The following is a 15884-nucleotide window of genomic DNA, read 5'->3' on the forward strand; positions in this document are numbered from 1 at the left end:
GGGCACCATCATCATGGACTTGGGAACCATTGTATCTGCAGCCCTAAAGGGACTCGTCAAAGGCAGCAACAAAAGACAGTCTTCTATTAAATCATTGCTTCATTTAAAACTGCCAAATTATCTAGCAAACCACCTTGCCCCATTGAAACAATGGAAGCAAAATAATCCAAAAGCTAATTTCCAAATTCAAATAAATGCTCATCTCATCTTCAAAACCACCCATCAAGTTATCATGATCAGCCATCAATTGTCAATCATATTTTATTTTACCTGCTGCTGGTTTTCTCTCTGAGAATGTAGACGGGCTTGGATGCATTCCCTGGTCTCCTGAAATGCCTGTCTTTGGGACACCTCAGCTGGATAATGTGTACACACCCCTACAATGTTTGTACAGATGAAGATGAGGATGTTGGATACCAGCTGCAATGAAGACGGAGGGGAAGAGAGAGAGAGAAAAAAGACAGAGATTACTATATTCTAGAAACCACCAGACCAAAGGGCAAAGGTCCCTTGCTGTTCCTCACATTCTTTTTTATCCATATGGCCTAGACTAATACAGACTTCAATACAATCATTGCTACTGTGCTCTATTCTAAACAAATTAGTGTATATAAATCAAGAAAAGTAACAAGGCCCTTAGTAAAGAGCTTCACTTTTAAATTTTGATTGTATTTATTTAAGGTACTACTAATGTCATTTCATAGAATAATTGCTTTCATTGATATTTTCATGTTTTTTTTATTACAGGGTGAGAAGATTCCACATGCTTACAAATGTGAACCTCTTTAGATGTAATGAGGAGAAAAGAATACACTGTCAAAGCTTAATAGGCATAGGACTTTGTGTGCCATGGGCCTGATGACCACAGCTTCATCATGCACATTGACTGTTTCAAATCAGGGATTGGCAGCTAACACTGAGACTCCCAGGTCTGCACAGGGTGACAAAATGCTAAAGAAAACAATACACAAGAATAGAAAACAAGTCCAGTAGGGCCTGGATGTCCATTCCTTGTTTTGGAGAAGACTTATTTCTACATTTAGAAATTGCTTATTTAAAAGAAGCAATCCACTTGCAACAAAAATTAAAAGATTGATAACAGATATTGGAAGCTTACGGGAAACACAATTCAGGTTTTTGTTGACAGAAAAAAGCCAGTTGGGAGTCTGGAGATACTCTGAATCCAAAAAAAGGCATCAAGTGAGATGCATGCAGCTTTGTCCATTCCTATTCTATGTTCTCAACCCTCCTTTGGCACATACAGGATAAGCTTTCCTTATTCAAAGTTTATGAACTCAAGCAACTAGGACTCTGAAGCAATCAGCAAAAAAAGTCAAGGAAAGACTTCAAATAAAAGCTCAAGTAAAATTAATTTGTAACAGAAATGAATAAATTTGCCTCTATTTGCCTTTATTTGCTTCAGATTGCTATATTTCAATATTAATATCAAGCCAATACAGGGTTTATAGTATGGTACAGCAGGTCTTCTTAAAACTTCTCCACTTGGGACGCCTTCAGGCCTGAGATTTTTTTACATGACCCAGGTAAATTAATATATAAAATAGGTATAAAAATAAAACATTTACTAACAACCAATCAACATTTGCAAGGATTGCTAAGCAGGCTGATTTTTTTTAATGAAGTACAGTTGAAGCATCTTCAGAGTTCACTATAAACACTGCACCACCACAGATTCATGTAAATGTCTAAAATAGCCACTAGGCGATGTCCAGAAATATTTTTGGGACCCTGACACTGAGCTAAGGGCCTGTTTTGAGGTCAGGACACACAGTTTAAGAAGTAGTGTAGTATAGTATGGGCCATGGGGTATAGTATTAGGCCATTTGAGTAACAGCTCTGGAAACTACGTTTATCTGACGTCTACCAATCCCCATGGGTGCCGGGAAACTGAGTCTACTGTACCTATTAGTATCTATTAGTAGACTCTCTTCAGGCATAAAAGCAGAATGCAGCTATTACCATATTCCTCATCACATGCAGCAGTCCAACATCTGGAGGGCTTGTATAATGGCTAATCTGTGTCTGAATGAGGATCTAGGGAAAATTAAGTGGACATCTACAAAAACAGGAAATCAAAGTCTGAAGACTGGTCACTTTTCATCAGTGATATTCGCTTTGGGAGAAATTACCTCCAGAAACATAGAACCTCCCCATCACAAATGAGTGACATGTCTAGTTGAATTTTACTTTCCTCTTCATTTTTGTATATTTTTGATTATATGTGGTGTCACTTTTACCTTAATTGAGTATGTAATTTTAAAAGCTCTAAATGAATACCAGGTGCTGCTGTAGGCAATATACCTCTAAGTATTGCTTGCCTAAGATGATGATGATGATGATGATGATGATGATGATAATAATACAGTATTATTTTTCTCACTACTCCCACTACTCCAATTGTTATATTTATATATATCCCACCCTTTCCCCTTAAAACCAATAGAAAACATACATCATGAAACACATACACACACAAAAGCACTACAATTAGTAATATGAATTGTGTAAGATAGGCATTTGATGAATGACTATATAAGGCAGGGGTCCCCAAACTAAGGCTCGTGGGCCGAATGCGGCCCTCCAAGGTCATTTACCTACACTTTAGACTTAGGGTTGACCTAAGTCTGAAACGACTTGAAGGCACACAACAACAACAATCCTAATGTTGAAGTATTTCATCATAGTCTGCCCCCCAATCGTCTGAGGGACCATGAACCGGCCCTTCACTTAAAAAGTTTGAGGACGCATGATATAAGGCCTATTAGAATAGAAAAGGCTTTACATGTCTGTGAAAAGAAAGTACGTGCTTTTTGCAGTTGCATCTTTGAGATTTTTCTCTACTGTGTAATGACCTAGGTCCTTCTCTGCCTCAAGCTCTGGATTTCATTATTAATCATCAAAGGGTTCACTCTCAATATCTTTTGGAACAGAGCCTGATATCCTGAAGGCAAGACAGATTTGTTTAGAGTCTATTACTGCATTGCTCCTTGGTAGAACCCTAGTTGCATGCTGAATATATTGAGTAGCCCTCTGGCGTATCTTTAGAAATTCACTTCTTAGAATACCATTACTGTACTGGCAATTTACTTTAAACTTGATCTGCCAGCAATCAGATGCTTTCAACTATTGTGTCTAAGGCTGCGTGAACATTTCAAGATGATGACCTGTGACAAGCTCAGAGCTATAACAGAAAATATGATGGATGACTGTAATTATTGGCACTTAGAAATATCTGCATATATATAGCTAAGAAGATATGGCTAAGCTGCTCTTTGGCTCTCCCACTTCAGAGTTCAAGCTAATGTTTCAACATCTTGGATAAAATAAGATTCCCAATTTTTAATTCAAACAAACAATTAGCTTTTTGTTGAAGTTTAGCACATGATAGGTAGAACTGTTTAGGGAAATTTGGTCCTGAATGCAGCCTATTGATATCATTAAAATAATAAATAAAATACATATTAACTGTTTTGTTTCATGTAAGCCCTGCCTGTCCCCAGACACAGGATACAAAGCAGCACAAAATAATAATAGCGGCCATATTTTTTTTTCAGAATGTTACAAAACAATTAATTGCTATGGTACTTTCCTAGAATGTATTAAAGCAGCATGTAAACATATGTGTGATCTCTGCCTTTATTTTGTTTTAGTTATAAAGCTGCAATCATCATATTTCTACAAAACATAATAGGCATCAAAACAGAGAAGGCCTTACTTTGGATCAATTTATTTGCCAAGAACTTTACATGTTTGTTATGATTAATTCCCAAAGCATAGTTATTTTTCAAGAGTTATTATATTGAAATATAATTTTATAAGAATATTCCGGCAAAGACAAAACTTTGAGAAAAGCATGGAAATTATTTTTTGACTCTTACGCTCACTGGTAGGTTTTGCACACTGTGGTAGAAAAGGGAAATTTTCCAAACTTTGGCTTTTGAGCTAAAAAAAGGAAAACAATACTAAAATTTCAACTGTTATTTACCAGTAGTTTTGATGCATCACTTCCTTCAAACCTAGGTGTATTAATGTGCCGTCACACCCAGGCACCTTTGGTTGAAATTAAGATGTGCTCCTTTCTTTGCCGGGTAGACTGCGGGGGCCTAACTTTGAAGCTCAGGAGTCCCAGCAACTAAGGCCACTCCAAACTGAACACCAAACAAGATTTTTATTTTCTCAAAGTTCTTGACAGGCTAGCTAGCTTGGAAACAAAGTAGTTAGAGCTCCTTCCAATGGCAGAGAAATCCTGGGATATTCTCTGCCCTAGTGCTGAGTTGCTATTTTAGAAAGAGCAGGTCTTTCCCTATCTAAACTCAGAACTAGTTTTAAAGGCAAGAGGTTAGTACTTACGATAGCTTGTCTGAGCTGGCCTGGCTTGACCACACAAGCACATCTGAGTTCTTTTTCTCTTTTGTAGAAGGCAAAAAAAGGCTTCTTAAAAATGGAGATTTCATCCTCAGAAAAAGGGGGCAGCCTCAAGATCAAAAAGATACTTTTGCAAGCCTACAGCAGCAAAGGCTTTGCAGGCTGGCTACAAACCTCTGTTGATGGTTAACTATCAGGGTGTTGCCAAGTCTGCAGCAACCCTGAAAGAAATGCAAAGAGGGTGCTATTTCCTACAACTATGGGACAATGCAAATCAAACCCCTGGGGGACAGAACAATTAATATTAATTAATTATGCTATACTACTTTTTGAGCCTTGGTTTTGAGCCTTATAACCAAGGTGAAAGAAGAAAGTGCAAAACTGCATCAGCAGGGGTGCTTTGAATGCGACTTTCCTGCTTCTTGGCAGGAGGTTGGACTGGATGGCCCATGAAGTCTCTTCCAACTCTATGATTCTATGAAAAGCTGGGTTGCAGTTAAACATAAAAAAACAAGATTATGGCAACAAGACTGACTAATAACTGGCAAACAGAGGGAGAAAACATGGAGGCAGTGACACACTTAGTATTTCTAGGTGCGAAGATTACTGCAGACGCAGACTGCAGCCAGGAAATCAGAAGATGTTTGCTTTTTGGGACCACAGCAATGACCAATCTCAATAAAATAGTGAAGAGTAGAGGCATCACACTGGCAATGAAGGTCCGCATAGTTAAAGCAATGCTATTTTCCATAGTAACCTATGGATGTGAGAGCTAGACCATAAGGAAGGCTGAGCGAGGGAAGATAGACGCTTTTGAACTGTGGTGTTGGAGGAAAATTCTGAGACTGCCTTGGACCGCAAGAAGATCCAGGAAGTCCATACTCCAGGAAATAATGCCCAACTGCTCACTGGAGGGAGGGATATTAGAGGCAAAGATGAAGTACTTTGGCCACATAATGATAAGACAGGAAAGCTTGGAGAAGAGAATGTCGCTGGGGAAAATAGAAGGAAAAAGGAAGAGGAGCCAACCAAGGGCAAGAGGGATGGATGTTATACTTGAAGTAACTGGCTTGGCCTTGAAGGAGCTGGGAGTGGTGATGGCTGACATGGAGCTCTGGTGTGGGGTGCTCCGTGAGGTCACGAAGAGTTGGAGTGGACTGAAGGAATAAATAACAACATACTACTTTTAAGAAATTTCATATTGGCTATATATGAAAAGTTATTGGATTGGAAGCAGAGTTGCTATGGGGGTTGTTGTATGTTTTCCGGGCTGTAGTATTCTCTCCTGACATTTCGACCACATCTATGGCAGGCATCCTCAGAGGTTGTGAGGTATGGAGAAACCTCACATGGCCATGCAGCCCGGAAAACATACAAAAACCCTGTGATTCCGGCCATGAAAGCCTTTGACAACACAGAGTTGCTATCGATGCTTGCCCTTCCTAAATTTTTATCTTCAGGTTGTACTTCAGATTTTTCCTTAAAAGTTTCTGTTAAGTGATGCTTATGGTGGGCAGATGTAAAAGATAATAGTGTTTCTGCACCTGTGCCAGTCCACAAAAGAGGAAACTTGAGGTGTAAGCAATTAAATCCCCCTTTCTGCCCAACAGTTAAAAGTGCAAAATCCCTGTCCTGCTTTGTACCAACCTACCCAATACCATTTAGGACAGTAAAAGAAGTATAGCAGCCTTGACATAAAGACACAAATCCTATATTGAGGAATGCATGATTGATTTGCCTGCCCTTCTCCCAGTATGGGACTCAACTCTAATAGTCATAATATGATTGTCTTTTTAGGAGAGATACATTCAGGAAGAAACAAAGGTTTTCTTCCTTCTCCTCCCACTGCAGCCCTCCCCATTCCCCACTGCCTTGGAAAAATTGGGGCCCTAAACAATTTGGCATGAGGTGCAGGCAGGGAAAGACAAGATCTAGGTGAGAGCAAAATCTCACCAAATACTGAATATAAAATATTAGCTGGAAAATACGTTTGTTTGTTTAAAAACTGAATAGAATTTTGAATAGAATGTTCTTTAATCCCAAATCAAGGCACACACAAATAGGTATGTAGCTTTTTAAATGTTGAGTGTGTGTGTGTGGGTTCGAACAATATCTGGGGGAACTGAGTAATTTACACCACTGAAGCAAGAAATTGTGGCAACCAATAACATACTGGATTGTCTCTTTCTATAATGATGAAGGACAGATGAAAATTAAACATTTTACTAGATGCATCTTCAAGGACCATTTCATAAACTATGGTAATGTATTGCATTACAACATCTATTTACTCCAAAATTAAATGTATACCGTTTCCCCATTTTACATGCCATGTACTTATCCTTCTGGAGCATCCATGTTGAAGCAATCAGGGCCCATTTCCATAATATGTGAATGCATCAGCAAACTGTTTCATCAACACAGCAGTTAATTAAGAATTCCTCGAGGCATGTAGCATTGCTGAAAAGCTATCCACCATGTCTCGAGTGCCTTTTGCCCACTTGCAGGAGTAGCGATTCTACACATCTCTCGGGTTATAAATCTCAGCAAAGTCAAGGTGGCAAAGAACCCAACAACACTGGAAGAATGCAGTCCTGAAACGATATCTGTGTTCATGCAATGCCTGGCTGAAATGGCACAAGATCAGATGTCTAATAAACAAGCTCCTTCCAGCCCCCGCACCAAGAGTAAAGATAGCTGGTGTTCATCATCATAGAAAAATGAAATTTAATTAGGAAACAGAAGCTGAACTGGGTTGTTGTATGTCTTTCGGGCTGTGAACTTCCACAGGGAATTAAATGGATTTCTGACTCATAGCTAACATACCTACAATTGATCATGTTGCTTCAGATTCCCGATGAATACAATATGGGGAATTATGTATGGACAAGGTGGACTTAAAACAAAGAGGCATTAAAAGATACTGTAATAATCATAAAATTACTCCCCATCTATCCATACAGACTGCATACAATGATTACAAGATGATTCCAGCACACTTGTGTTCATCTGGCTCTATCAACTTGGGCTACCTGGAGATCTACAGCTCTCTGATATGACTCCACCAATTCGCTATTACTGCCCCCCCCCCCCCCCCCCCAGAGCTAACTAGTAATATAATTTTGTGGCATGTTCCTGTGGAAGGCAGCTCTCTACATTTGCGAGAGTTAGGGTCACAGGGCCCTGAGAAAATGAAAAAATGTGCTATTTTTCTAACCTGAGAGCAACCCACTTAGAATTTTTGAGTCGTCCAGCACGACTCTGTGGCCAGTTTCTACTGGAACCTGACCACAGAAGACCTAGAGCAGGCCTGCACAATCTATGGTCCTCCAGGTGCTTTGGATTTCAGTTCCCAGAATTCCTGACCATTGGAACAGCTGGTTCAGGCTTCTGGAAGTTGGAGTTCCAAATACCTGGAGGGCTGTAGGTTGTTCAGGCCTGACCTAGAGGTTCCTCAAGAGGTGGTCTGTCTAGAAATATCTAGGTCCTCCAACATGAACGGAGGAAGTTGACCACAGTATCACACAGGAGGACCTAGAGATTCCTAGGGAGAACACTTAAATCAAATTTGTGAATAATCAAAACCGCAAATGTGGTTGGACGACTTTAGTTCATGCTCAAGACTCCAACTGAGCCATACGTGCACACAACCGAGTCAAAAGGGTTAGCATCCTACGATGGTCCCAAGACACACAGGATTTGTTATGCGAAAGGTGCCACATTCTAGACATTACACAAATCAGCTTTGAAGACATTAACAGCAAATATAGGGCTGATTGGAACTCATGAAGTATAGTTTGTTCCTCCAGTGAACAGAGGAATTCTTCAATTTTCAGTCTCTGGAGAATATTTCTAAAAAGGCAACAATAATTAACATAAATATGTTTATCTTAGGAAATGCTTCTATGATACAGTGTATATCTGCCTTCGAGCTGCTAGTCAATTTATGGCAAACCCATGAACTTCATAGTTTCTAAAGCAGTGGTTCTCAACCTGGGGCCCCCAGATGTTTTTGGCCTTCAACTCCCAGAAATTCTAACAGCTGGTAAACTGGCTAGGATTTCTGACAGTTGTAGGCCAAAAACATCTGGGGATCCCAGGTTGAGAACCACTGTTCTAAAGGAAGGAACATTGAAAGGTGGTTAGCAGTCTCCCATGCAAATATTAACTTAAGTTTCTGGGCTCAGACAGGTTCTGATGCCTTTAAGGTTTATGTATCTTAGTTTTGTTCCTATCCTTTCTCTAAACTTTAATACATGACACACACACACAATCATACTCTCACAAAACCTTGTGAGTCAAAAGAGGGACTTTCTGGTCCTCACTTGATATTTTACCTTCAGTATTATGCTGCTTTTTTGGTTCAGATTTACAGTGAACCAGCGTGCATGAATTTTCTAAGGAATTATTTTTATCTCATGTTCTTTCATTCTTCTGAAGATGTATTTTCTTCAGTTCAAAAAGCTAATGCCATACTGTCATTTCAGTCATTTCAAACCCTGAAATGGCTGAGTAGTAGTCCTATATTGTAAGAATTCAGAAAAGAAAGGCTTGTACAACCACAAATAGAGTGAAACACCATATTGTGTCAATATGCTGCTCCACTCTGTTACATTTGTATTTGATTATTCAAACACCAGATGTCATTCAACAGACAATTATAGGCAGAAAATACGCTTAAAGAGAGATGCTGTCAAAATAACCTCTGTTATTTTCTTACCTGTGACATGAATAACAATGTAGGTTGCTAAACTGGAGGAATTGGGGTTGGAGGAAGAGGACAGAAAATTGTTTAAAGTGGATAAATATTTTGATTTTCAACACTGGGGGAAGTGATTTTTTTTGCTGCGCCCCACTGGGGGTTTATTGTGTCCAGGAAACAATATAGGCACACAAGGATGCACAACAAAAATCACGCCCTCCCTTTTAAAAGGTATGACCTGAATGATAATTCTAAAGATAGATTTGGATTACTAATGGTTTAAAAATTAAATGTGATGCGGCTGGGGGATATTGGTGCATGAGGAATACACCAACTATGGACTCTGAAGGTGAAGTAAGGTCTAGCATTGACACTCCCAGCAGCTGCGCAGATATACATGTGACAATTTTACCATCAAGCATTCAGAGGAAGTTCCCAGCTTCTTCTACATGATAAAAATTAAGTAGTTTTGATAGTTCTTTCCTCTATAGCAGTGGTTCTCAACCTGTGGGTCCCCAGATGTTTTGGCCTTCAACTCCCAGAAATCCCAACAGCTGGTAAACTGGCTGGGATTTCTGGGAGTTGTAGGCCAAAACATCTGGGGACCCACAGGTTGAGAACCATTGCTCTATAGCATCTGGAATTACTTCGCAGGCCCTCATTCAAATACAAACAAGATCTGGCCTTGCTTAGCTTAAGATCAGATATGATCTATCTGTAAGACTGAAACCAGTTTCTGTGACATCCTCAGGTTGAATTTGCTTACTATATGTAATCCAAAAACATACTAAAACAGGTTACCAAATGAATTATGCTTCACAACCATTAACTCTCTGAATAACTGCAGAAATTAGGGATTTCAATCCATATAAAATTATATTCTGGAGCCTCCGGTGGCGAAGTGTGTTAAAGCGCGGAGCTGCTGAACTTGCAGACTGAAAGGTCCCAGGTTCAAATCCGGGAGCAGAGTGAGCGCCCGCTGTTAGCTCCAGCTTCTGCCAACCTAGCAGTTTGAAAACAGAGTAGATCAATAGGTACCGCTCCGGCGGGAAGGTAACGGCGTTCCATGCAGTCATGCTGGCCACATGACCTTGGAGGTGTCTACGGACAACGCCGGCTCTTCAGCTTAGAAATGGAGATGAGCACCAACCCCCAGAGTCGGACACAACTGGACTGAACGTCAGGGGAAACCTTTACCTTTTAAAATTATGTATATTCTATTGATTTTTGTATTTAAAAAGCACTTTCATATCTGAATGTATAAAACTTTTTTCCTAATAAAATTTATGATAATTTAGAGGGCACTGACATTTGCTATAAGTGTATTTAGGGCAGAACCAGGTAATAAAATACAATTTTTTTTTCATAAGTAGCAGCAGCCAGAGAGATAAGGGTAGGAATCTAAATGTTGTTGGTTGCAAGTCCTATCTGCCACAGAGATGCAGGTCAACAGCATCTGAAATTTGCACAATAAGATAGGACATGAGGTTTTGGGCTTTGTTTAAAACTTGTAAAAGATATACAATTATAAATGATTTTAACTTTTGAATGTGAAGAAAATACCCGTTGAATTTTATTTGAAATGTTTTATTTATTTATTTTAGCTTGCTCCTTTCATATTTTTCTACTCCATTTTGAAAGTGAAAACTGCTTCATTATCACAGAGCAGGATAACATTGTATGGAGACAGACAGCATTGTGGCTGCCAGCTTTGAAAAGACTCTAGATTCTCCCTTTATTCATCTCTTGTACTTTAAATACATCTCTCTCACAGATAATTTTTGCTTTCCATATCTTTGCTGTAAAGATGATTTCAATTCTATCTTATAATGGGATCTAACAGCCTTCCACTCAGTTGAATGCCCCCACTGCAACAAGGAAAAATACCAAGAACTACACTAAACTAAGCTACAACAGACCTGACAATTCTTTCCCCAAAATCATACAGAAACCAGGCTCTAAATATATGGAAATGCTATGTATTTTTCATGCAAGGAAGCCTATGGTTGGGACATACAAAGTGTCTGTGGGATAAATGGGATAAATTCATTGTCACTCCAGATTATAATTATTATTACTACTACCTTGCTTCCACAAGGTTGGACGCAAAGCAGCTCGCAACTTAAAAAGCAATACAATTAAAAGTATACAAAAATAATATATTAAAATAGAATTGAAGTAGTTCAATTATTAAAACAATGCAGTTAAAATAATTTTCTAAAACAACGAAAAAACTGCAAAAAAGCAGTTCAGTCAAAAATATTGCAGCACATTTAGCTGATTGTTTTAAAACTGTCTGTTTTAAATGCCTTGCCTGGGCTGGGGGGGGGGGGGGGGGGAGGGGCAGGGAATAATGGTTTATCCTTCCTCTGGAAAGACAAGAGGAAGGGGGTCATTTTGGCATCCCTGGAAGGGACCTACAACAGTAAAGGAGCAGCCACTGGAAAGACCGTTTCTCATGCCTCCACCATCCAGGTTTGCAACTCCTCCAACTCTGCTAGCATTTCCTCTACTGTCCTCTCCCCTAGAGCTATCGGAGCCATATAAAATTCAGATTATCTGCTTTGAACTGGATTATATGGCAGTTCAATGCAGGTAATATGGATTATCTGCTCTGATTATCTGCATTATATGACAGTGCAGAGTCAATCTGAAATCACAAGGAACCCTCTTTGGAATGATTTTCCACCCCTCTAGAGGTGAATTTGGGGGTGCCAAGAGAGCTCTAAGAAGAGAGAGAAAATTACCCCTTTCTCAATTCCTCAGGCAGATACCCTTTTGTTACAGAATAAACCAATTGGATCCTGGCTATTGTGAAATCCCGAAAAGTCACAGCCACTTCAACATCCATGAAATAAGGCATTGCCTAACACGTCTCCCAAGATCATCACAGACCATGACTGTGGTTTCAGTGCAACCCAAAAAATCTGATTTGACAAGCAGCTGAAATGAATCTGCAAGCTTGCACCATTGAAATTCATGCACGCTAAAAATTTGTCAGTCCTCTGTAGAATTTGTTGATGCTGCTGAAGTCATTAGACAGTCATGATACAAAGCAACTAATTATGAATATGCCTCAAAGCACTTCACTTTCGGAAAGCCGGATGTGCAGAGACTATTCAAAATAATTATCTCAGATGACATTGCCAACAAAGATTCATACAAATTGTATTGCAGTAGTTAGTGGTTTGTACAAATCTCATGTCCTTGAGGATTTTTATTAGCTGGCTGCCTGCTGCAATTATGAATTCTGCACGCTCTCCTTTTCAGCAGTGGGAAACAGATGCCTACCGCCGAGAGATACTTTCCCTGACTCACATACTATAGAAGAGCGCAAAACACCTCAGCTATAATCAGCCTCTCTAATTAATAAACAACAAAAATGCATTTATAGAAAATGTGAGTTGCATTATTCTGTCATTTTCTTAACAGTTTACATTTTTGAATGGAAATAAGTATAAGTAAAGGAATAAATATTAAATTGGGTCCAAAATGATCACACTGCCTTTCTCATGTATTTCAGTGGGAACAAGGTGTGAATAAAATGTAGCCAAGTGTGACTGCTTCATCATTTTCACATGATGAATACATAACAGCAAAATCTACAATCTGTTTCATGCTCACTGGCTGTAAACTTGTGTATTACAGTTGTTGTTTTATAAGAACCCGAAACCAGTGGTGGTCAACAGTGATGGGTATAGGAACCAATGTCCTGCCCGGGAGGGGGGGGGGGCGACACATGGAATATCAAGGACACCAAAATAGAACAAAAGCAAACTCAACACACAAATGGACAGAAGTGTTAGAGAAAGGAGGTGCAGTGTTGGCCAAATGAATTCCTTTTCCTGATGAGGAAAATGCCTAAGGGACTATTAAATGTAAGATAAAGATTCCAATCCATGAGGGCTTTCCATTAACAGAAATCAACTGACATAGCTAAAAATAAAGAATTGTGTGATTGTGTAAAGGAGAAGAATGGCAGAATCTACTTGAAGCCTGGAGAATGTCCTCTTTTAAGATTGCTGTTGTGTGTCTTTTCTAACTTTTTGTGACTGCCAGGAAGGACCTATCATGGGGTTTTCTTGCCACAGGTTTGTTCAGAGATGGTTTACCATTGCCTTCCTTCAAGACATAAAGAGTATGACTTTCCAAAAGCTACTCAATGGGTTGCTATGGCCGAGTGGGAACCTGAACACTGGTCTCCAGTGTTGTAGAAAAATGCTCAAACCACCGCACCATACTGGCTTCCTCTTTTGGACTGTAGCTCCCAAAATCACCCAGTCAATAGCCACACCAGAGCTTAGACAATATCATATGGGAAGAAGTCTTTATAATGTATGAGTACCACATTCACAGACATTGAAACAATTCTCATTAATGTAGCATTCAGTGGGCCAGGACCTGAAATCTCAATGTGGGCCTTGCAACAATGGACAAACATGACCTAATTGAATTGTAGGTCTCACCTCAGTAGTAACATTGAACCAGTGAGAAACTGGTAAATTATTAAGTAAGCGGAATTGACTCAGTGGATCTGTTCTAACTGGATCAAACAAAATATTTTCTGTGCATATATATTCTTCTCACAGCTGCACATCCTGAAGTTTCCTAGAGGATGATTCTGTATAGAAATACACATTTGTGGCTATATTCACTCATTTTTTCTGGACATAAATATATATCAATGTGCAGGGCACTTTATAAGTAAAACAATAACAACAACAACAACAACAACAACAACAACAACAATAACAGCAACAAAAGTCAGCCTGGACAAAGGCTTACATTCTAAACAACTATATGAACTCATATATACTGGGGAAGGATAAAGTAATGTAAATATAAAACTATATAAACAGATATCAGCAGCCTTTATTTGTTTGTTTTGGAAACTTCTCTAATTTATCCTATTTTAAAACCATTTCCTAAACATTGTTTTCTACCAGGGTCAAAAGAAGATCACTTGTAATTTTCAACAGTATTCAGCTTGATATAAAATTAACCGATTATTCTGGCAGAATGGGTTTTGTCAGCTAACTGGGAGAGAAGACATTTCAGTTTCAAATATCTATGTTTCCCCTATGTATGTTATGTAGAGTGAGGGACCTGCCTGAGAAGAGATGGGGTAAGAGAGAGTACAGGTAGCAGCACTTGTACAGAAACAGATAGTGTCCTTTGTGCTCCATAAAACTGAAGCAGAAATCGCTACCAGCCAAAAATTGTTTATAATGATATAGCCTTGCTCACTATGCCCACAGACATCTCAATCACTTCAACAGACAAAAGAAAGTCTCACGATTCTTGAAAATAAGCTTTTACTGTATCTGATAACATTTTAACCACAACACTTGAAAGCAGCCATCATAGCGGGATTAGTGTTCAGGGCTGAACTCCTATTCAGCCATGCAGCTCTCTAATTGATGACTGGACAAGTCATTATGTTCCATTCTAACATAAATCACTGATTTGTCATGCTAAAAATTAAGAAAGGCAGAATACTGAAAATTGTTCACAATACTTATAAATTATATTATTGGAAAATAATCTCCCAGCAAAATGTTATATTCTCCATAACAGAATAAATATAGGGCCGGGATGGGAAGAAGGTAGATTGTGAACTATTGGTATTATTATTACTACTACTGCTACTAGTATTATTATCATTATCATTGTCTTTATGCTAGTAATTTATATCCCACTTTTCTCATGATAATTGGACTTGAGGTAATGTAGCAGCTCTTGAATATTTTATTTAAAGACCCTAAAAACCCATTACCTAGATGACCCTTACTCAAAAATCTTGTTCTTCCATGAAAATGTTGACAGGACATGTTCTGCCTGACATTTGCTCTTTGCTCACAATATAAGGTCATGCAAACTACAGTAATGATGTATACTGGATGATGTATACGTGGGATGAACTATGAACATGTCACCTGAGGATAGTGCATACGTGGAGCAAACTATGGACACTTCACCTGATGTGATGAGTAATGAGTTATATAAGTTACAAGGCAACTACGCATGTCCAAAAGAATTGTAATAGTCAGCAAATTCCATTGTCAGTTAGCTTCTGCGCAAGCTTCTGTAAAATTGTATAAATTGGAAAGCCACTACAGGCAAGGTGTGGCATTGCGTTTTTTGGGCATTAGCTAACATTGTCACCGGCTCTTGGCCAAAAGTAAACTATCTTGAAGATAACTTCTGCTGTCAGTCTGCTTTCTTCACCCGTGTCCAAACAAAATTCCACAACAGAGGCAATTAAACAACATTTTTAAATGAATACAAATTAAAATGAAGTCTGACCATCCTATGGTTCTAGTCAATCTTGGGTCCGTTTTATGTCTCAAATGGTACCCTGGCTGTATTTCATGATTCCTTCCTATCCCCAATTGCTTTCTTCGTCAAATGAAATGATGCTTTGAAGTCTACTATATATTTGGTGTGATATTTGGCAAAATATAATGAATTGCTATCAAAGTGTTAAAGGTTTCTACTTCTATATCTTCTTCTCAAATTTAAAAAATCCCAAACGGATACATATAACTTTCATACGATGCTAGTCTTGGAAGGTCTTTTTTTTTGTCTTCCAGATTATATAATAATAATAATAATAATAATAATAATAATAATAATAATAATAATAATATAAAACTGTATTTGTATTCCACCCTATCTTCCTGAGGGGACTCAGGGCGGATTCCAACATAAATGGCAAACATTCAATGCCTCCATAAACAAACAAATACTGACATAAAAATCCCAGAGAAACCCCACATATAAAAATAACATTAAA

At 38.7% G+C, this 15884-nt stretch overlaps 1 protein-coding gene across 2 annotated transcripts in view; it reads right to left on the reverse strand.

Annotated features, from left to right (window-relative positions):
* The window catches only part of adcy5 (adenylate cyclase 5), a 296120-nt gene that overhangs the window by 118459 nt on the left and 161777 nt on the right, over window positions 1-15884 (reverse strand). For both annotated transcript variants that reach the window (XM_062967408.1, XM_062967409.1), the window contains exon 2: window positions 271-420. In XM_062967408.1, coding sequence (XP_062823478.1) covers window positions 271-420 — 150 coding nt within the window. The remainder of the gene's footprint in view (window positions 1-270; window positions 421-15884) is intronic.

Source organism: Anolis carolinensis, chromosome 1, assembly GCF_035594765.1.
Source record: "Anolis carolinensis isolate JA03-04 chromosome 1, rAnoCar3.1.pri, whole genome shotgun sequence".
Classification (NCBI taxonomy): Eukaryota; Metazoa; Chordata; class Lepidosauria; order Squamata; family Dactyloidae; genus Anolis; species Anolis carolinensis.